The sequence below is a fragment of the Cyprinus carpio genome, chromosome B12, assembly GCF_018340385.1.
Source record: "Cyprinus carpio isolate SPL01 chromosome B12, ASM1834038v1, whole genome shotgun sequence".
NCBI lineage: Eukaryota > Metazoa > Chordata > Actinopteri > Cypriniformes > Cyprinidae > Cyprinus > Cyprinus carpio.
In genome coordinates, this window is record NC_056608.1 from 24,179,026 (window position 1) to 24,194,880 (window position 15,855).

Consider the following 15,855-nt stretch of genomic DNA (forward strand, 5'->3'; position numbering starts at 1 on the left):
GTTTCTGAGGATGGAGCGACACTGTTTACTGCCAGCAGAGTGACTCTAACCGACACAGCCAATCAGAATCACACGCTCTGAGACCACACGACACAAGAGAGTCGAGCTCTGGTGAAATGACCAGGTACAGCAGCAACTTGATGACCCTGACATTTAATCTGTTCTTACTCTCTTCTGTTCATAAAATCAACTAAAATGGTTTTCTCATTTTTTTAATTCCTTAGACTTCCTGAAAAAAGAGGATTGTGATGGAAGTCTGAAAAAGGTGTCGTCTTCACGCGGACTGGGTCCTACTGGCCAGACTGGGTCAGTCATAAAACCCTTCAATTATAAAAACCAAAGCTTGTGAGGACCTCACTATACACTTGTTCAGAAAGAAAAGGCATTGAGTTTTCCTCTCCAAAACACTGGCATCTATCTAATCTTCATGCATGCCTCTCTTTCAGGTCCTCTCCTGAAGAGTAAACTCCCTCTACAGACTAAAATGAGACTCCTGCAGGTGGCTGGTGCCCTCAGGTGGAGAAATCTGCATTGACAAGTAAGACACACAAATACAACATCATTCCACACTGAAGAGTTTATCAGTAACACTCACATAAAACGTTCCATTTGTTTAACATTAGTTTTCATTAACTGTGTTAATTAACATAAAGTCTAATAATACTCTTAAAGCATTTATTTAATCTTAGTTGATGCTAATTTCACCATTTACAAATACAGTTTCAATCAGAAAACGTGATATCCCGGTAAGGATTATTAGGGAACCTTAGCTAACATTTAATAATTGTTTTTTTTATTTACTAAGATTAATAAATACTGTAACAAATGTATTGCCTATGTTACAGTAGTTAATATTAGTTTCATATTTTTTTGTTTGTTTCAATAATATCCTGTTTCAGAGAAATCATGCACATTGTGTCATGTTGATTTTTAACTGATTTCGGGGTTAACAGGTTTTAATTTATTTTAGCTTAAATTTTAATCTTGGGTTTTTGGTGTGGTTTTGAACCCTAAGCATGTGTGTATTAGACTTTACGGTTTTGACCTGACTGAGTGCGGATGCTCTTGCTGTTCTTGTGAGAGGTTGAACGGACGAGTCTGAGATCCTCAAGTTTCTGCAGCACGGGACTCTGGTGGGTTTTTGCTGCCGGTTCCTCATCCCACCTCATCCGCAAGTAACCCAGGCCAATGAGGGCACTGCTCTGTGGTTCCGCACATACATGTGGGGCATCATCTACTTGCGGTGAGTCCTGCGCTTGGTCTCCCTCTACAGGACAATGTGGGAGCTACACTCAGAATTACACTCGGCATAGAAAGTCACACATATGAGTTGTATTATAACTTTTATTAGGACTTGATCAATGTGAAGTATTTATGTGTTGAAATCTGCTAAAATCTCATAAAACATGATTAAAGATGCTTTTATTCTTGTTTTAGTTACGTGGATCCTCCTGTGTTTGGTACGACACTGATGGTCAAGCTGTTTGAGATCCAGAGAATTTAATGACACCGAGAGAACCAGAGCTCAAACAAAACTGACTCGATTTCTCCAAACTGACACGTTCACAAAGATTTAATACAAATTTATAATTTCTCTCTCTTAAAGTAATTCAGTGAAGTCTAAGGTTGTTTTTCTGACCTTCTTTTTTGTTGTAAAATATATAAATGAATGAATTTAAACTGCACAATGAAATACTTGTGTTATTTCTGATACATTATGCTTTATTTTCTTTTGAGTTAATCCAAATTCATGAGGATGGGCACATGACCCTCAGGTCTCTGACCTCGTGAGCAGTGAGATGAGTGTGTGTGTGTGTGTGTGTGTTTATATTGGTTTTTAATAGTTATTTTTACTGTAATAGTGTTCTGTGTGGAGGGGTGTTAATGAACTCTGTATATAAACTGATGCAAAAACTTAATCCTATAAAAGCTGGAAATGCTTCAGTATAGAAATACTATAAAAACTCTTGAATACCATTTGGTCTATTTTTTTTGTCAGAAACCTGTTAAAATCAACATGAAATGCCGCATAATCTGATAGGCAATATTTTGTCTTGAAATACAACAGGATATTTAATTAGTAAAATGCAGGATGAGACTTTGTTTAATGTATCACATTGATTGCATGATAAAAAGTGTTTCTAGTTATGTTTGCGCTTAGAAGAGAGGACATGGAGAAATGAGTGATTTGCAATGTCATCCTCAACTTATAACAATTACAGCATTTTGATTAAAGTTAATGAGGTTAAAATAACATGCACTTTCAGTAGACCTTATAAGTCTTAGAAGTGAGAATGACAAGTCCAGGCTTCCCATGATGCTTTGACTAACAGCAAGACCGCATATTTGATCAGATCTGCTAGGATGAGGTTATGCTGAGGTCACAGCAGGGTTTGGCTCGGTTTAGACTGGATTAGTTTTAATGTTTTGTCGTGTATTAAGTATCTCAGCTACAGGGAGGAGAATGTATGACGCCTCAGAGGAGAATAATAGAAGTTTAAAGGCTGGATTAAAATATAAAATAGATAACTAATATATATATTTTATTGAATAAATACAGGAAGAACTTATTTTCAACAGTGCAACGTATAGCTAGCCATTTACAGTGTTTATTTAGTCATTTTGTTTGTTTTTATCTAAATATAATTGCCATTCGCGTCAAATCATTACAGCATACCCTGCATCAATATTAATCATTCTGATAATGTACTTGTAACAGAGTGTGATTTTACCTGAATGTGTCACCGAGTTCTCATCTGTCAGGTGTGCGCTGACCGAAAGTGGGCGTGGTCAGTCCGGGACTCCTCCCATAGCAACCGCGCGAGCGTGCTTGCAGTCCCTCGAGTGGAGACGCCAGGAGCGCACGTGAAATCTCGCCAATACAACAAACGCCAAATGAGCGTCCGTGAGCCGGGATAGAGGGGTCAGTCGCCGCCGCCATGAACGACAAATACCACCGGGCGGCTCGAGACGGTCATCTGCACCTGCTGAAAGACGCGACGGACGCGCAAAGATCTGAACGCGCTGGATGAGGATGGGATGACGCCGACGCTCTGGGCCGCGCACCACGGCAACCTGGACGCGCTCAGACTGCTGGTGGCACGAGGGTGAGCGATGCATTAATTATTCATGAGCAATATATATATTAAATAATTATTCATGCATTTATTTTCTAAACTAAATGACGCATGTAAATAATAATATAAATATACCTGTGCTACTTATGACTGCTTTTGAAGTCCAGGGTCACATATTTGCTGACTAAGTCAAATTCCAGAAGACAGTTGTTATTGAGATTCTAGCCATGTCTTTTCAAAAATATCTAGTATAGTAACATCTGTAAAGCTTGTGTTGGGTCAGACTGACTCCACCAAAAACACATTGTGTAAATGTACAGTATTTATTTTGCTGACAATGTACCATCTGAAAATCTTAGCATGAGAAAATTTCTTTCATTCATTCATTTTTAATGCCTCAGCATTGCAGTATTTTTCAGAGAAGATTTGTGATGCATATATCCCACACTGATATGTACTTCTTTATTGCATCAGTCTGTAAAACACCTTTTCTATTTGAAGTCAGAGTTTATACATTTTTAAAACAATTCTTATAATACACAACGCTCTCAGGTCTGGTTATGTTTTGTCATATGCAGTTTCATTAACAGGATGGCAGTTCTGTGTTCTCCTGTATCAGATCACATCTGCACTGAGATAATTTAGCCCTCCACCCAGCCGCTCTCACTGATGGATATCTAGACTGGTTTATTTGCATATTTACTGTCCTGGGCTAATTAAAATAAAGGTCACACGGAAGAACTATGCAATTTTTCTTTTGAGTGTCAGTACTGTTATTACTGCTTGAAAAGTACTAGGTCTGTCACACAATTATAAATTAAGAAGTTTTCTATTCTTTTTTAGAACTGGCTTTAGGATAGAGCAGTATTGTTTATCAAGTCATTAGGTAATTAGATCTAAATAACCTGGCTCTTATCTCATGACCAGGTTAATAACAGAAGCTAAATGTCCTGCTCTGTAAACACCCTCGCTGTTCTCTAATTAGTGTTCTGCATCAGTCCCTCCAGATCTCCGACTGAACCAGATCTGTTACTGAAAACACGTTCACAAAGAGAGACGACTGTGGTTTGAGTCATAATAACTCAGTGTTTAGGACAGAGGATCACTTTGATTTTTACAGTCTGAGCATTTATTTGGATGTCATGATTGATCCCATGGAATTGACAATGTTTTTGCCTTTTCATATATTTTCACATCATTCTTTGGAACTGATTTCTACTTTGGTAAATCATGTTTAACTTGTTTATTGTTTAACTATAAAGAGAGCAAATTTATTAGGCTTTTCCACTACTAGGAACAATCAGTAATGGGATTGACAACAGACTTTGCATCACAAATTTAAGCATTATGGCCTCAATATATCTAGAGTACAGATGCTAAACGCTGTGACACATTTCTAACAAGCAGTAAGTTTTAATGCTCAGAGTCTTTAAAGACAGTTCAGGGCCGCATGCACGTTCATGGAGAGGAATTTTACACATGGCCAGACAGAGAGAAAGATGTAAATGTTCACAGTTAAAGGTCAACTTAATGAATTAGGGATATTCCTCTTCCTCCTGTCTGTTTCCTTGGCTGTTGGCATTTTGTTAACATGAATGTCAGCACCATTATAAACCTCAGGCTTTCACGTTTTGCTTTCTGTAGTACTTTAATCTTGTTACCCCACATTGTCCCATAAAACCTCACATCATTTCTGCTGGTCTTTGCTAATGGGGTGGTTGCCATTTATACCTCAGCAACTCTTTTCAGATTTTTTGCAAGTATGAGATTAAAAGAGAAAACACTGAGCAGAGGTTTTTATTGGTTACGGACCTTAGTGAGGGCAGACAGCTTATTAAGTATGCAGAGTATTTATACAGCATGTTTTTAAATGCATTTGTCTTAACTAAGGTTCAGTTTTGTTGACGGGCCACTGCACACACGCATACACGATCTTAACACCATGATTACTGGTTAACATGCTCTCCATGTCATACGTACATACAATAAAACAGGGTTTTGTACTAAATTAGCAACATTGTGGCTAATGAATGAAGCACAAACAGAATGAATTGTATGTAAAGTACAGTTGGTAATGAATGCTGCAGGTCTCTTTCAATGTAGATGATGAATGCATTATATGGTGCACAGTTTTTAATGACTTGGAGAGGTGAGTCACAAAGGCAGTGTGCATAGTGTGTGTGTACATGTGTGTTACAGTGGGTAAGTGGAGCTCCAAAGCATCATGTTACGTTTTCAGATCAACACCTTGCCACACAACAGAACATGAAGGCATGCACTCATGCATCGACACGCACATGTGCACATACACATGTATTCACACACCCTATATTTTCCCTAGGAATTGATTAGTGTATTGCTTGGCCAATTAATCAAACAATATTTGGCCATTTTGAGAGCATCAGCTTCGGCAGATAACCATTTTGCATAAATATTTTGTAAACATCTAATTTCTCATTATTAAATTGTATTATATATTGGCCATCAGCCACCCTGCTCTCTAAATATCATTACTGGTATCAGTCACTGACAAACCCATATCCATCAACCGCTCATTTTGACCATGTAACTAATTAAACTAGATTAGATGTAACCGATCTGATGTTGTTTTGTTGGTCCACAGAGGAGATCCAGATAAATGTGATATTTGGGGAAACACTCCTCTTCACTTGGCAGCAGCTAATGGCCACCTCAATTGTCTGTCCTTTCTGGTGTCATTTGGCGCCAATGTGTGGTGCTTGGACAATGACTACCACACGCCACTGGACATGGCGGCCTCTAAGAGCCACATGGACTGTGTGCGATATCTGGACACTATCGCCGCCAAGCAGATCACCATCAACCCCAAGCTGGTGAGCAAACTGAAGGACCGCGCCTTCCGTAATGCAGAGAAACGCATTAAGAACTGTGAAAAGCTTCAGCGCAAGCATCATGAACGCATGGAGAAGCGTTTCTTGAGAGAGAGTGCTGCAATGGACATGTCGGATACGATGAGTTACAGCAGTTTCAGCAGCACCCTGAGCCGACGGATCCCTCAGTTCAACACCCTCGACTCCAACATGACATACTCACAGGTAATGTGCATGAACAACACAAGGGGGTACTAAAAAGGCATAGAACCGGTAAAACTCATCATAAAACCTTTGCTTCTTGGATCATTAGGTCAATATAGACAAGCAAGTTATAAAAGCTTTGTTTCATCAACATGTTCCTGGAGGACCTCCGGTCTTAATCAAACACACCTGAAACTAGCTAATCAAGTTCTTCAGGATCACTAGAAAATTCTAGGCAAGTGTGTTTGGACAGGTTGGAGGACATTGGCCCTTCAGGTCTGGACAACTCTGAATAAGAGTGTAGCATGTTTCCAATAAGACTGTAGTCTGGCTCACAATCTGCATTTTCAATTTACCCCAAAGGTGTTCAAGGCAGGTGGTTTTCTTTATTGACCTTAGTGCACATGGGCATCATGATGGTGCAATCGAAAAGTGTCTTATCTTAGTAAAAATTATTGCCTATGGTGATTGCACGGCTTGACTTTATGCTCATTAGTAAAAGGTGTAGCTAAATTATGCAAACTTGTAATTTAGAAGAGGGTGTCCATATACTTGAACTCTGTTAAACACTTGGCAGTAAATTGTAGCAGTTGCTGGTTCAGTCCCCACAGATGATTTATCACCATTATTCTCTTGTGCAAAGCCTAGGATATTGCTTTAGAAAGGGTTTGCTAAATGAAGACCATGCTTTTTAATTAGAGTAGCATACTGCTTCTGTGGACATCACTGCATGCTAGCTCACTAAGAGTAGTCGGACTTTAAATAGGGTGCCTCAATGTATATGAGGCAAAATTTGTATACAGTGTGAAGTATTACAAAGAATATTGACCATTATAAACTTCTCTTTGCAGGCAACGCTTCAGTCCACAACAAGAGGCCGGACCAAGATTCAGCGGCGTCTTGAGAAGAAAAAAGCAAGGAGACGGAACATTCAAAGATTCGCTGAAGACGGGCGAAGGAGCGTTCGTTCGCTCTCTGGTCTTCAGCTGGGCAATGACGTCATGTTCTTGAAGCAGGGAACGTACGTCGACCGACGCCAGCAGTCCAGCCCTCGGCTTAACATCCGCAACATGTTTTCTGGTAAACAGGACATCAGACCAGACGATGATGATGACGATGATGAGGTAGACACTGTTTCAAGGGCACTCAGTGATCCGGGTCTGTATGACGCTGCATACTCGGAAATAAGTACAGACTCGGGTAGAGACTCTTTGTTCAACCGCCCAGGACTCGGTACTATGATATTCCGTCGGAATTATGTGTCTGATGGGCTGTTCCGAATGGGACAGAATGAGGGCAGCGTAGTAGGGAGTGAACCAGTGGGACGGGTCCCGAATGTCCGCTTACGGGGGAGATTGCCGCTCCGATCACCCAGTCTTGATGAAGTCAGCATTGGCAGCTCATTGAGTCTCCAAGAGAAGAACTTGCAGGTACAAACAAGAATCACAAGCTACCATACAAATTCCACTTGCTCCAGTTAATCCCTACAGCAACACTCTGAGTCATTAAGTGCTAGCATCATCTGATTAGGTCTAAATTAATGCTCCTTCTTAAGGTCTTCAGTTCTAACCCTGCACCAACATGCCTGACTCTTGCTTTTAAGTAATCCAGAAAGACCTTGTTTAGCCCATTCAGGTGTTTTTGATTCGAGTTGGGGATACACTCTCCAGGATAGCCCTCAAAGAAAAGGGCTGGCTACCTCTGAACTAGATTCTTACTATTGCCAGTCTTGAACTTGCAACACATAAAGGATATAGGCAACTCTGGTCCGGGAGGATTACTGACCTGCTGAGTTTAGCTCCATCCCCAATCTAACCAAAAAAGACTTCAGGATTACTAGAAAAGTATAGGCAGGTGTTTTTGATTTGGGATAGAGCTGAACTCTGCAGGACAATGGTGGTTATCCAGGACTGTAGTTGCTCATTCCTGCACTACACTACTTTACATTTAAATGGCTGCTGAGCATTCGCTGGAGCATTTTGCAGCATGCTTTCAGAGTTCCTCTGAAACCCTCCACCTTCCCCAGCTCCACCTGTACAGATCTGCTACGGGATATTTTATATATTATTTGTGCACAGCACCGTATCGCTGTATGCATCGGCAGTAGCAATTTCCTGTAGCACCAATAATCTACAACTACTGCAATAACCCACATCAGCAGCAATTCAGCTGCAGCAGCGTAGCAGATCTATTCCGCCAAGACCAAATACATTAACATTGTCATATCCATTACCATGCTAAAATCTTCGGAGAGCTGTCATGATAGACATGTGGTAATCTGAATCAGTCAGTGTCAATCTGTTGATCTAATCAGTTTATGAGAAGACACTGCATCAACATCTGGAAGTGGGGCTTTATGATAATTATAATGATTGTTCTTGTGTGGTGACATCCTGTAGGATTTGCCATGGGAGGAAGGAGACCTGGGCTTGGAGGAGGAGGAGGATGACGAGCTTCAGCCATCTTCGGCTCCTTTAGAAGTGTTCCTGGCATCTCAAGGACTGAGTGACTTCCTCTCCATCTTCCATCGAGAGCAGATGGACCTGGAGGCGTTGCTGTTGTGCTCTGAGCAGGGACCTCATTAGCATCCACATTCCACTTGGACCTCGTAAAAAAACTACTTGATGCATGCAGCAGACGCAAAAATGTTCTGGACGAAGCTGATGGCATGCAGGACACTGTGCTGTAGAGTAATGTCTGTTATTGACTTTGCTCCAAAACTAGTGTACTTTCTTGTTGCCTGCGTACGCAGTTGTTTTTATAGTAGCATCCTAGTTGAACTGTATTCTCTTAAGTGTCTGCATAGGCAGCAACCACAAAAATACAAAATACAAAAAATTATATATAATAATAATAAAAAGTGCATCTGAGATTTGACATGAACAAATCTCCCATGCATTTCTCCCCCGTGTTAATTCTCTCATCATGTATTTGTTTACTTTGAACTTGTTTGCATTCTAAGATTCCTTTTCTCTGTGAATATTTTGCCAAAACAATGCAGCCTATCTGCTACAAGATAATTATGCTGCCCTCTGTTAGCCACATCTACAAAGCCTCAGTTTGACCTGGTTTACTAAATATTCATCCCCAGTCTTGAGGTACGTTCACATTATCACAATTTCAGCTACATTTTATATGCAAAGTAATTTTTTTTGTTATTCCAATGAGAAAAAAATATATTTGGCACTGTGTTTTTTTTTAAGCAAAATATTGGTAACAATTTAGATTAGGGAACACTATTCACTATTTTTTACACTATTCACTAATAACTAGTTGCTTATTAACATGCATATTCTTGGCACATTGGCTATTTAATAGTACTTATAAAGCACATACTGATGCATGACCATATTAAATAAATCCCTTAACCCACCCTAACCCAATAGCTAAACATAACTACTACAACAAACAACAACTACCTTACTATCATAATAAGCAGCAAGTTAGGAATTTATTGAGGGAAAACACTTAGGTTAATAGAGACATTGTGTTCGATAATCACCATACAGTAACTTGCTTTTCCTGTGGTATGACTTTGCTTTTCTGCTGCAGGCGATTGAATAATGTTAATCATAGCCAAATAGCTTCATTAAACGCTCATTAATTTTGACTCCACTCTGGAATGCATCAATACCAGATTGACAAAATCAAGTCCCAACCCACTTGTTTTCTTAATTTAATATCCTGGTTTGCTTTGAAGTGCATGACATTGTGGAAGAAAAACAGGATTTCACATTGCAATTGACAATTTTTTAAATGCTTCAAATACCTGCATCTGGAGCGGAGCCATTGTGTGTGTCTGTGCATGGGTGAGTGATATGCCTGCCTCCTTGTGTTTGGGAGGAAAACTACAGCTCTTCTATAGTACACCTCACTCTCTGACCGGGAAACCTGTCTGCTCACAAAGAAGTTCTACTTGGAAAATGAAGTCTATATGCTGATTGTTGCTGTAATGAATGCACATGCAGTTTGGAGGTAACATTTACACAAATTTTTAATCTGACCTGCTATTTACCATACTGAGGTTCATCAAAGATATAGTGGTTCCTGATACACCCTGTGAATTATTGCCTTGCATATTGATGCAGTATTTTAGGGCTTAAATAGAGTAATTTGCAGTAATAATTAGCATTTTCAACCTTGCAATGATTTTCAACTCTAACAATTCAGACCAAGAAACAAAGCCTTTGTTATTACATGGTGATGCACGTTGATATTGACATATTTATTAGTGGAGCAAAAATCTATCTATCAGCACTTTAGTGTCCCAGATTACTCTAATTTTCGTTTTTTATTAATTTTATGCAACATGATGGAGAATTAACATGGTAAATAAATTCACCAATTTATATGACTGTAATTTCAAGCTTTTAAGTATAATTGTTTAGATAAAAAATAATGTAAGATCATACATTCAGGTCAGATGTGTCCAAACTTAGCTCATCGCTTACTGTAAGTGCAAGCATTGTCTAATTTTTTTGTTTAGTTGTACATATGAAGCTTTGGACAGCACCAATGTCCAGCCAAAGACATTTCAGTTATATAAAAAGATATGTAGGTGATTTACAGTTTTCATCTTTGGGATTCTGATGATTGTATGCTGTAATAACTGACTCCAGCTGAGAGGTGGTTGGAGTTTGGGTGTGTGAAATCCCTTCATTGGCCACCTGATGTTTGTACAGTTTTATTGCTGTACAGTTCTGTTGATCGACTGCTGTCAAAGCTTCTCGCTCAGTGGGTGAGATGTTTGTTCTGGAGCCGTGTTCCTCTGCTGTCTGCTCATTTATGGGTGTGCGGCAAGTTTTAGAGGCTGACATGCTGAAAGCTGATATAACTCTTGTTACTTTATCTGTCTATCCATCACACTCCATCTCCACACAATTCAGCTACACAAGGCTAGCCCTTCTTACATGTACAGTATACATGACAGTATGTGTGTTCAGTATACCTGTTTGGATACAAGTTTATTTGCTTCTATGTCTTTTTACTGGCTCTTAGCCACAGATTGGTCCTCATTTGTTCACAAATTTCTAAGTAAATGTTTTGTAAAACCATTCTTGTGTCTAAGTCATTGTCAAATAGAGAAATGTATGATATTTATAATGTAGAAACTAAAATTTTTCTTATGTAAATTGTAGAAAAATATTTTAAATGCAGACATTTCTGTGTAAATCTTTCATAAATCCACTCTCAGTTATTCATAAGAAATTTGTTTTGCTTATGTTACTTTTGTTTTGTATTATGTTTCATGAAGCACAGTGGTTTTTTTTTCCATTCTGTGCTATTTCCTCTTTTGTGGTCTTGCATGAAACTCTAAATATTGTCTTTACATTTTACGAATGTCCCTGACTATGTCATGTCATATTTCACCCTAAAATAAAAAATAAAACTATTAGATTTTTAAAAATGTATATTTTACTTTTGATTTTAGGGTAAAATATGACCCAAGACTCATTTTCAGGGTAGCCAAATGCCAATGTTTTCAGTGACAAATTGTGAATAGTAGTTTTAAAATGTTGATTTAATAAACTAGTCCTTATTACTGACCTGTATTTGATGTTTCTTTTTATTTTAAATAGTCTACATTCTGTGTACTGTATAGAATTAGAATCGCTAATGTCCTTCCTGCCTTTTTTTTTTCTGCAACTTTTCTTTTGTCTTCTGCCAAGCAGATCAAAAGAGACAGAATGAATACATGGGCGAGTCCGTAGATTAGAGAGAGTAAATATATTCTATAGCTGTAGGAAGCGTGTGTGTGTGTGTGTGTGTGTGTGTGGTGTGTGTGTGTGGGTGTGTGTTGTGTGTGAGGAGAGAGAGAGAGGAGAGAGGAGAGAGACAGATTTACTGGGATGTTCTTGTGATACAAGACACCACATGGGACCTGCATGTGGATCAAGGCATCATTGTAGGAACAAGAAAGATAAGAACTTACAGATGTTTTGTGTAAATAACATCTACATTAATTGTTGCATGATTTTGTTTTGATAGTTTTTGTTAGTTTGTTTCACCAACAAAATTCATGTGCAAATTGTATGCTAAACCTTAGAATAATTTATATAGATAATGGTATTTTGTTTAGATTTTTTGTAAAAATGATTTTTATGATTTTTGCAACTATGTTTTTTTTTTTTTTTTTTTTTTTTTTTTGTCCACAGATATTTTTTTATTCCTGTGTAAATTTAGGGGGCAAAAAAAAAAAAAATCGAATGCGATTGTCATGCGCATCTCATCAGTAAAAGACGCTCCTGTAATTAGTAGTATATCTCCAGCACGTGCGTTAAGACTCAGGGTTGCCAGGTTTTCACAACAAATCCTGCACAGTTTCCTCTCAAAACTAGTCCAAAACTAGCCCAATCGCGTTTCCAGGAGGTTCCCCGATAAAAATTGCATCCCGGGGTTAAAATATACGTTTTTTGGCAGGGTTGCCTTGGTAAAATTCGCATTTTAGGGGTTAAATATCACATTATTGGTATTGGGGTCGCTTCAACCCGCGGACATGAAAAACAACCACAGACTTGGCAACACTGGTTGGCATTTACTACACAGAGCCGTAATTCACTGACAATCTACACAAAATCGCTTTCAAAATTGCAGGCGATTCTTTGTCGATTTTGAAAGTGATATTTTGTGTAATATTCATGAGAAATGTGATTAAGGATCTGAAGAATGTTGCCACATTGTTTGCATCATTCTTTCTGATGGGGTTGAGGTTTAATCTTTCCTCATATAACCAAAGTTCTTCTTGTTTTATTCAAATTTTATGATGATGGTTGCTGGGTAATGTATACATTGAATGTAAATATGTTCCTTCCAAATTTCTGATCAATTTTAGAATGTGAGCTTTTATAGTTTAACTGCATTTATTGAAAAACAGGTGAACATTTATGTATTTGCTTAAAACATATGTAGTGATTATGCTACCAGTGGTCCCTAACTGGTTGATGTGAGAGACATTTTGGCCTATTATATTATGGTGTAGTGTTATTCAATTGCTATAAACAAGTTGTTGAGCAGAAGGTCATGATAATATGATATAATAGTTAATTTGCAATGTTCAGTATGCAGTGCATGCATAATTATTAGTCAATATCCTGATAATATTTTCCCAGCACATTTTACCAATTCCAATTCCAATCCTATATTATACTTCTACATTAAGTAAGTAACTGATTGCAGTGTGCACCTTAAGCCATCAATGAGTTTCCTTTCTTTAGGTTGTGCAGATATAACCACCATTGCACTGACAGGACCTGGCTGGACTCTCCAGAAATACCAATGGTCACTTTAGTTGGAGTCAGTGTTAGCTAGACTTGTTCCTGGAGGCCCACCAACAGTGCATGTCTTGGACATCTCACTAATCTGACACAAATTGTAGGTCTTTTAAAGAGCAATAAGTTGAATTTAAAAAAATGTTTGTGTGCCTCAAGGAATGGTGTTAGATTCTTAAAATTTTTGAAAAGTTCACTTCAACGGTTTGTGCCAGCTCTGCTCAGTTTCAGTACAGCTAAACTGGAGGAACTGCACTGATGCCAAGCTGAGAGTAATGTGCAGTCTGGTGCAGTAGTGCAACAATATGGTTACACAGGAACAACTACACTGGGACATTATGACAGGTTTGGAGTCCTTTAATGTGATCTATAAAGATAATTAAACAATGACATAATAAATGGATGACCCCAAATGAAATTATATATAATAACTATCTTTCAAAATGATTATCTTTCTTTTAAATTGCTAAACTTATTTACTGAATTGACTTGTTATGCCTGCATTTCTAAACTTACTGTCGAAATTAAATAATGTAATAATTTTTTTATATATATATATATATATATATATATATATATATATATATATATATATATAAACAATAAATAAAACCTTTATTTCTCTAGTTTTGTCTCCCTAGTCTCAAACTATGTGGCTTCTTTGTGTCTTCCTCAGATCTGAAACAAGTCACCTGAAACATCTCTCCTGTCACCAGGCAGACTCTTTACAGACACTGATGGGATTATCAGGCGGAAGCGGTATTTGTCCTCCATTTTCTCTTCCTAAGTGCCAGGGACCTGGATTTGGCTGGTTTAAAGACCATCCTTGCCCATGTAAAGAGTCTCTCTAATCCTTGTCTCTCTAAGAGTCTCTCTTAGCCAGCGACATCCTGCCCCTGATGTTGCTGTGATAGTCAGATGATCCATATAAGCTTGAATGGGCGATTGTTGAATACCGGCCTAGTGCACCCAGTAATGTTGCCTTTCGCTAGGCGATGTCATGCGGAAGTTGTTGTCCCAGAGGTAAATCTCAAGCTGAAGTTTCTATAAGGTATCTGGGGCTTCTTGTCTGTGTGGTTCTCTGATGCTGCTACTTGTTCCTGACCCTCTTTTAGTACTTTACCACAAAATGTGTAGCATTTTACATGCATAACTTATTGAATGATGCCACACTGGTTGCTTATTTCATAAATGTTGTGTGGCCTTTGTTTGCTTACAAGCACCAAAAACTATTTACTTATTTAATTTACTTTAAAACAGCGGTTCCCAGTTCCGGTCCTCGTCCCCTACACGCATGAACTGTGTTCAGATTGATATGATCCCTACACAGTGTTCATTGCTCCCTACTCCCTGAGCAGGGGAAATCCGTTCAAGTTTACTTCACTTCGGAACATTCATTCACGGATTTGCGCTGCGCCACTGTCTGCAGCTTCTTCACACAAAACTTGTTTTAACCCTCCTTGAATCTAGATTGTTTTTGGTCATCTGATCAAACAGGATGTAATATTTTAAACCAGTGGTCTCAAACTCAGTTCCTGGAGGCATGCCTTGTCCAAATACCCACACTTGCGGTCTTGGCCACTTGAGTGTGTGTGAGTGCAACAGGAAGTAAGTGTGCAAGACTGTCCAGATCTTAAAAATGCCAAAGCGCAGTGCCCTTAACGCGGAGCGGTATTCAAGGCTTAGTGTGTCCCATCATGCATCATGTTGTGAAAATAAATAAGCGACCTTTTTGCCAAGATCGCGAGAGGTCACTGAAAACTTTCCAATGTAAGTTAAATATTAATAATAATTAGATGTTACATATAATTTGGTAGTAAAACAAAGTGTTACACTTTTGTGTTTTATTGGTGCAAAGATGAGTAGCCTATATTTATTTTGTACATCATTTGCAACTGCTTTGATAACACTTAATTAGAAGCACCAGAAATTTAAAGTGTGTCCCATCAGGTAATGAAAAGTTGTACACACAATTGTGGTCTTCATCCTCACTTAAACACTTGGGCCCAATACAGGAAATACGTCTTAGAACTAGTCAAGTGATCAAGTGTAAAAAGACCGCAAATGTGGGTATTTGGACAAGGAAGGAGTTAAGCTCCAACCAGCTCCAAATCACACCTGCTTGGAAGTTTCTAGTAATCCTGAAGACCTTGATTAGCTGTATCAGGTGTGATTGATTAGGAGCTAAACTGTGCTGAGCTGTGGCTCTCCAGGAATAGCTTGGAATTGCCTGGAGGCCCTCCAGGCTTTAAACTGACACAACATAGACTTACACAGAATATTTAAAGGTAGATTTTTGTGAATTTGTTATAGGTTATGTTACTTTATTATTTTTTTATTTTTTTTAGTGAATGTAAAATTAACGGTGCACCTAAGGGAATTTGTGAGTGGTTTTTTTGGCTTTGAAGAATGTTGTAGGTTCTTTCTTATAAGATGGTGTTGGGTTCATCTATTTCA

At 38.4% G+C, this 15,855-nt stretch overlaps 2 protein-coding genes across 3 annotated transcripts in view; one reads left to right on the forward strand and one right to left on the reverse strand.

Moving 5' to 3' along the window:
* LOC109054556 (alpha-tectorin-like) overlaps positions 1–15,855 on the reverse strand; it is a 168,517-nt gene that overhangs the window by 100,636 nt on the left and 52,026 nt on the right. The window lies entirely within an intron of this gene.
* LOC122139298 (Usher syndrome type-1G protein homolog) lies at positions 3,034–8,715 on the forward strand. The gene is made up of 4 exons (XM_042736019.1): positions 3,034–3,107; positions 5,701–6,151; positions 6,982–7,560; positions 8,530–8,715. Exons 1-4 carry the CDS (start codon positions 3,040–3,042, stop codon positions 8,713–8,715), a joined length of 1,284 nt encoding a protein of 427 aa, XP_042591953.1. The 5' UTR covers positions 3,034–3,039.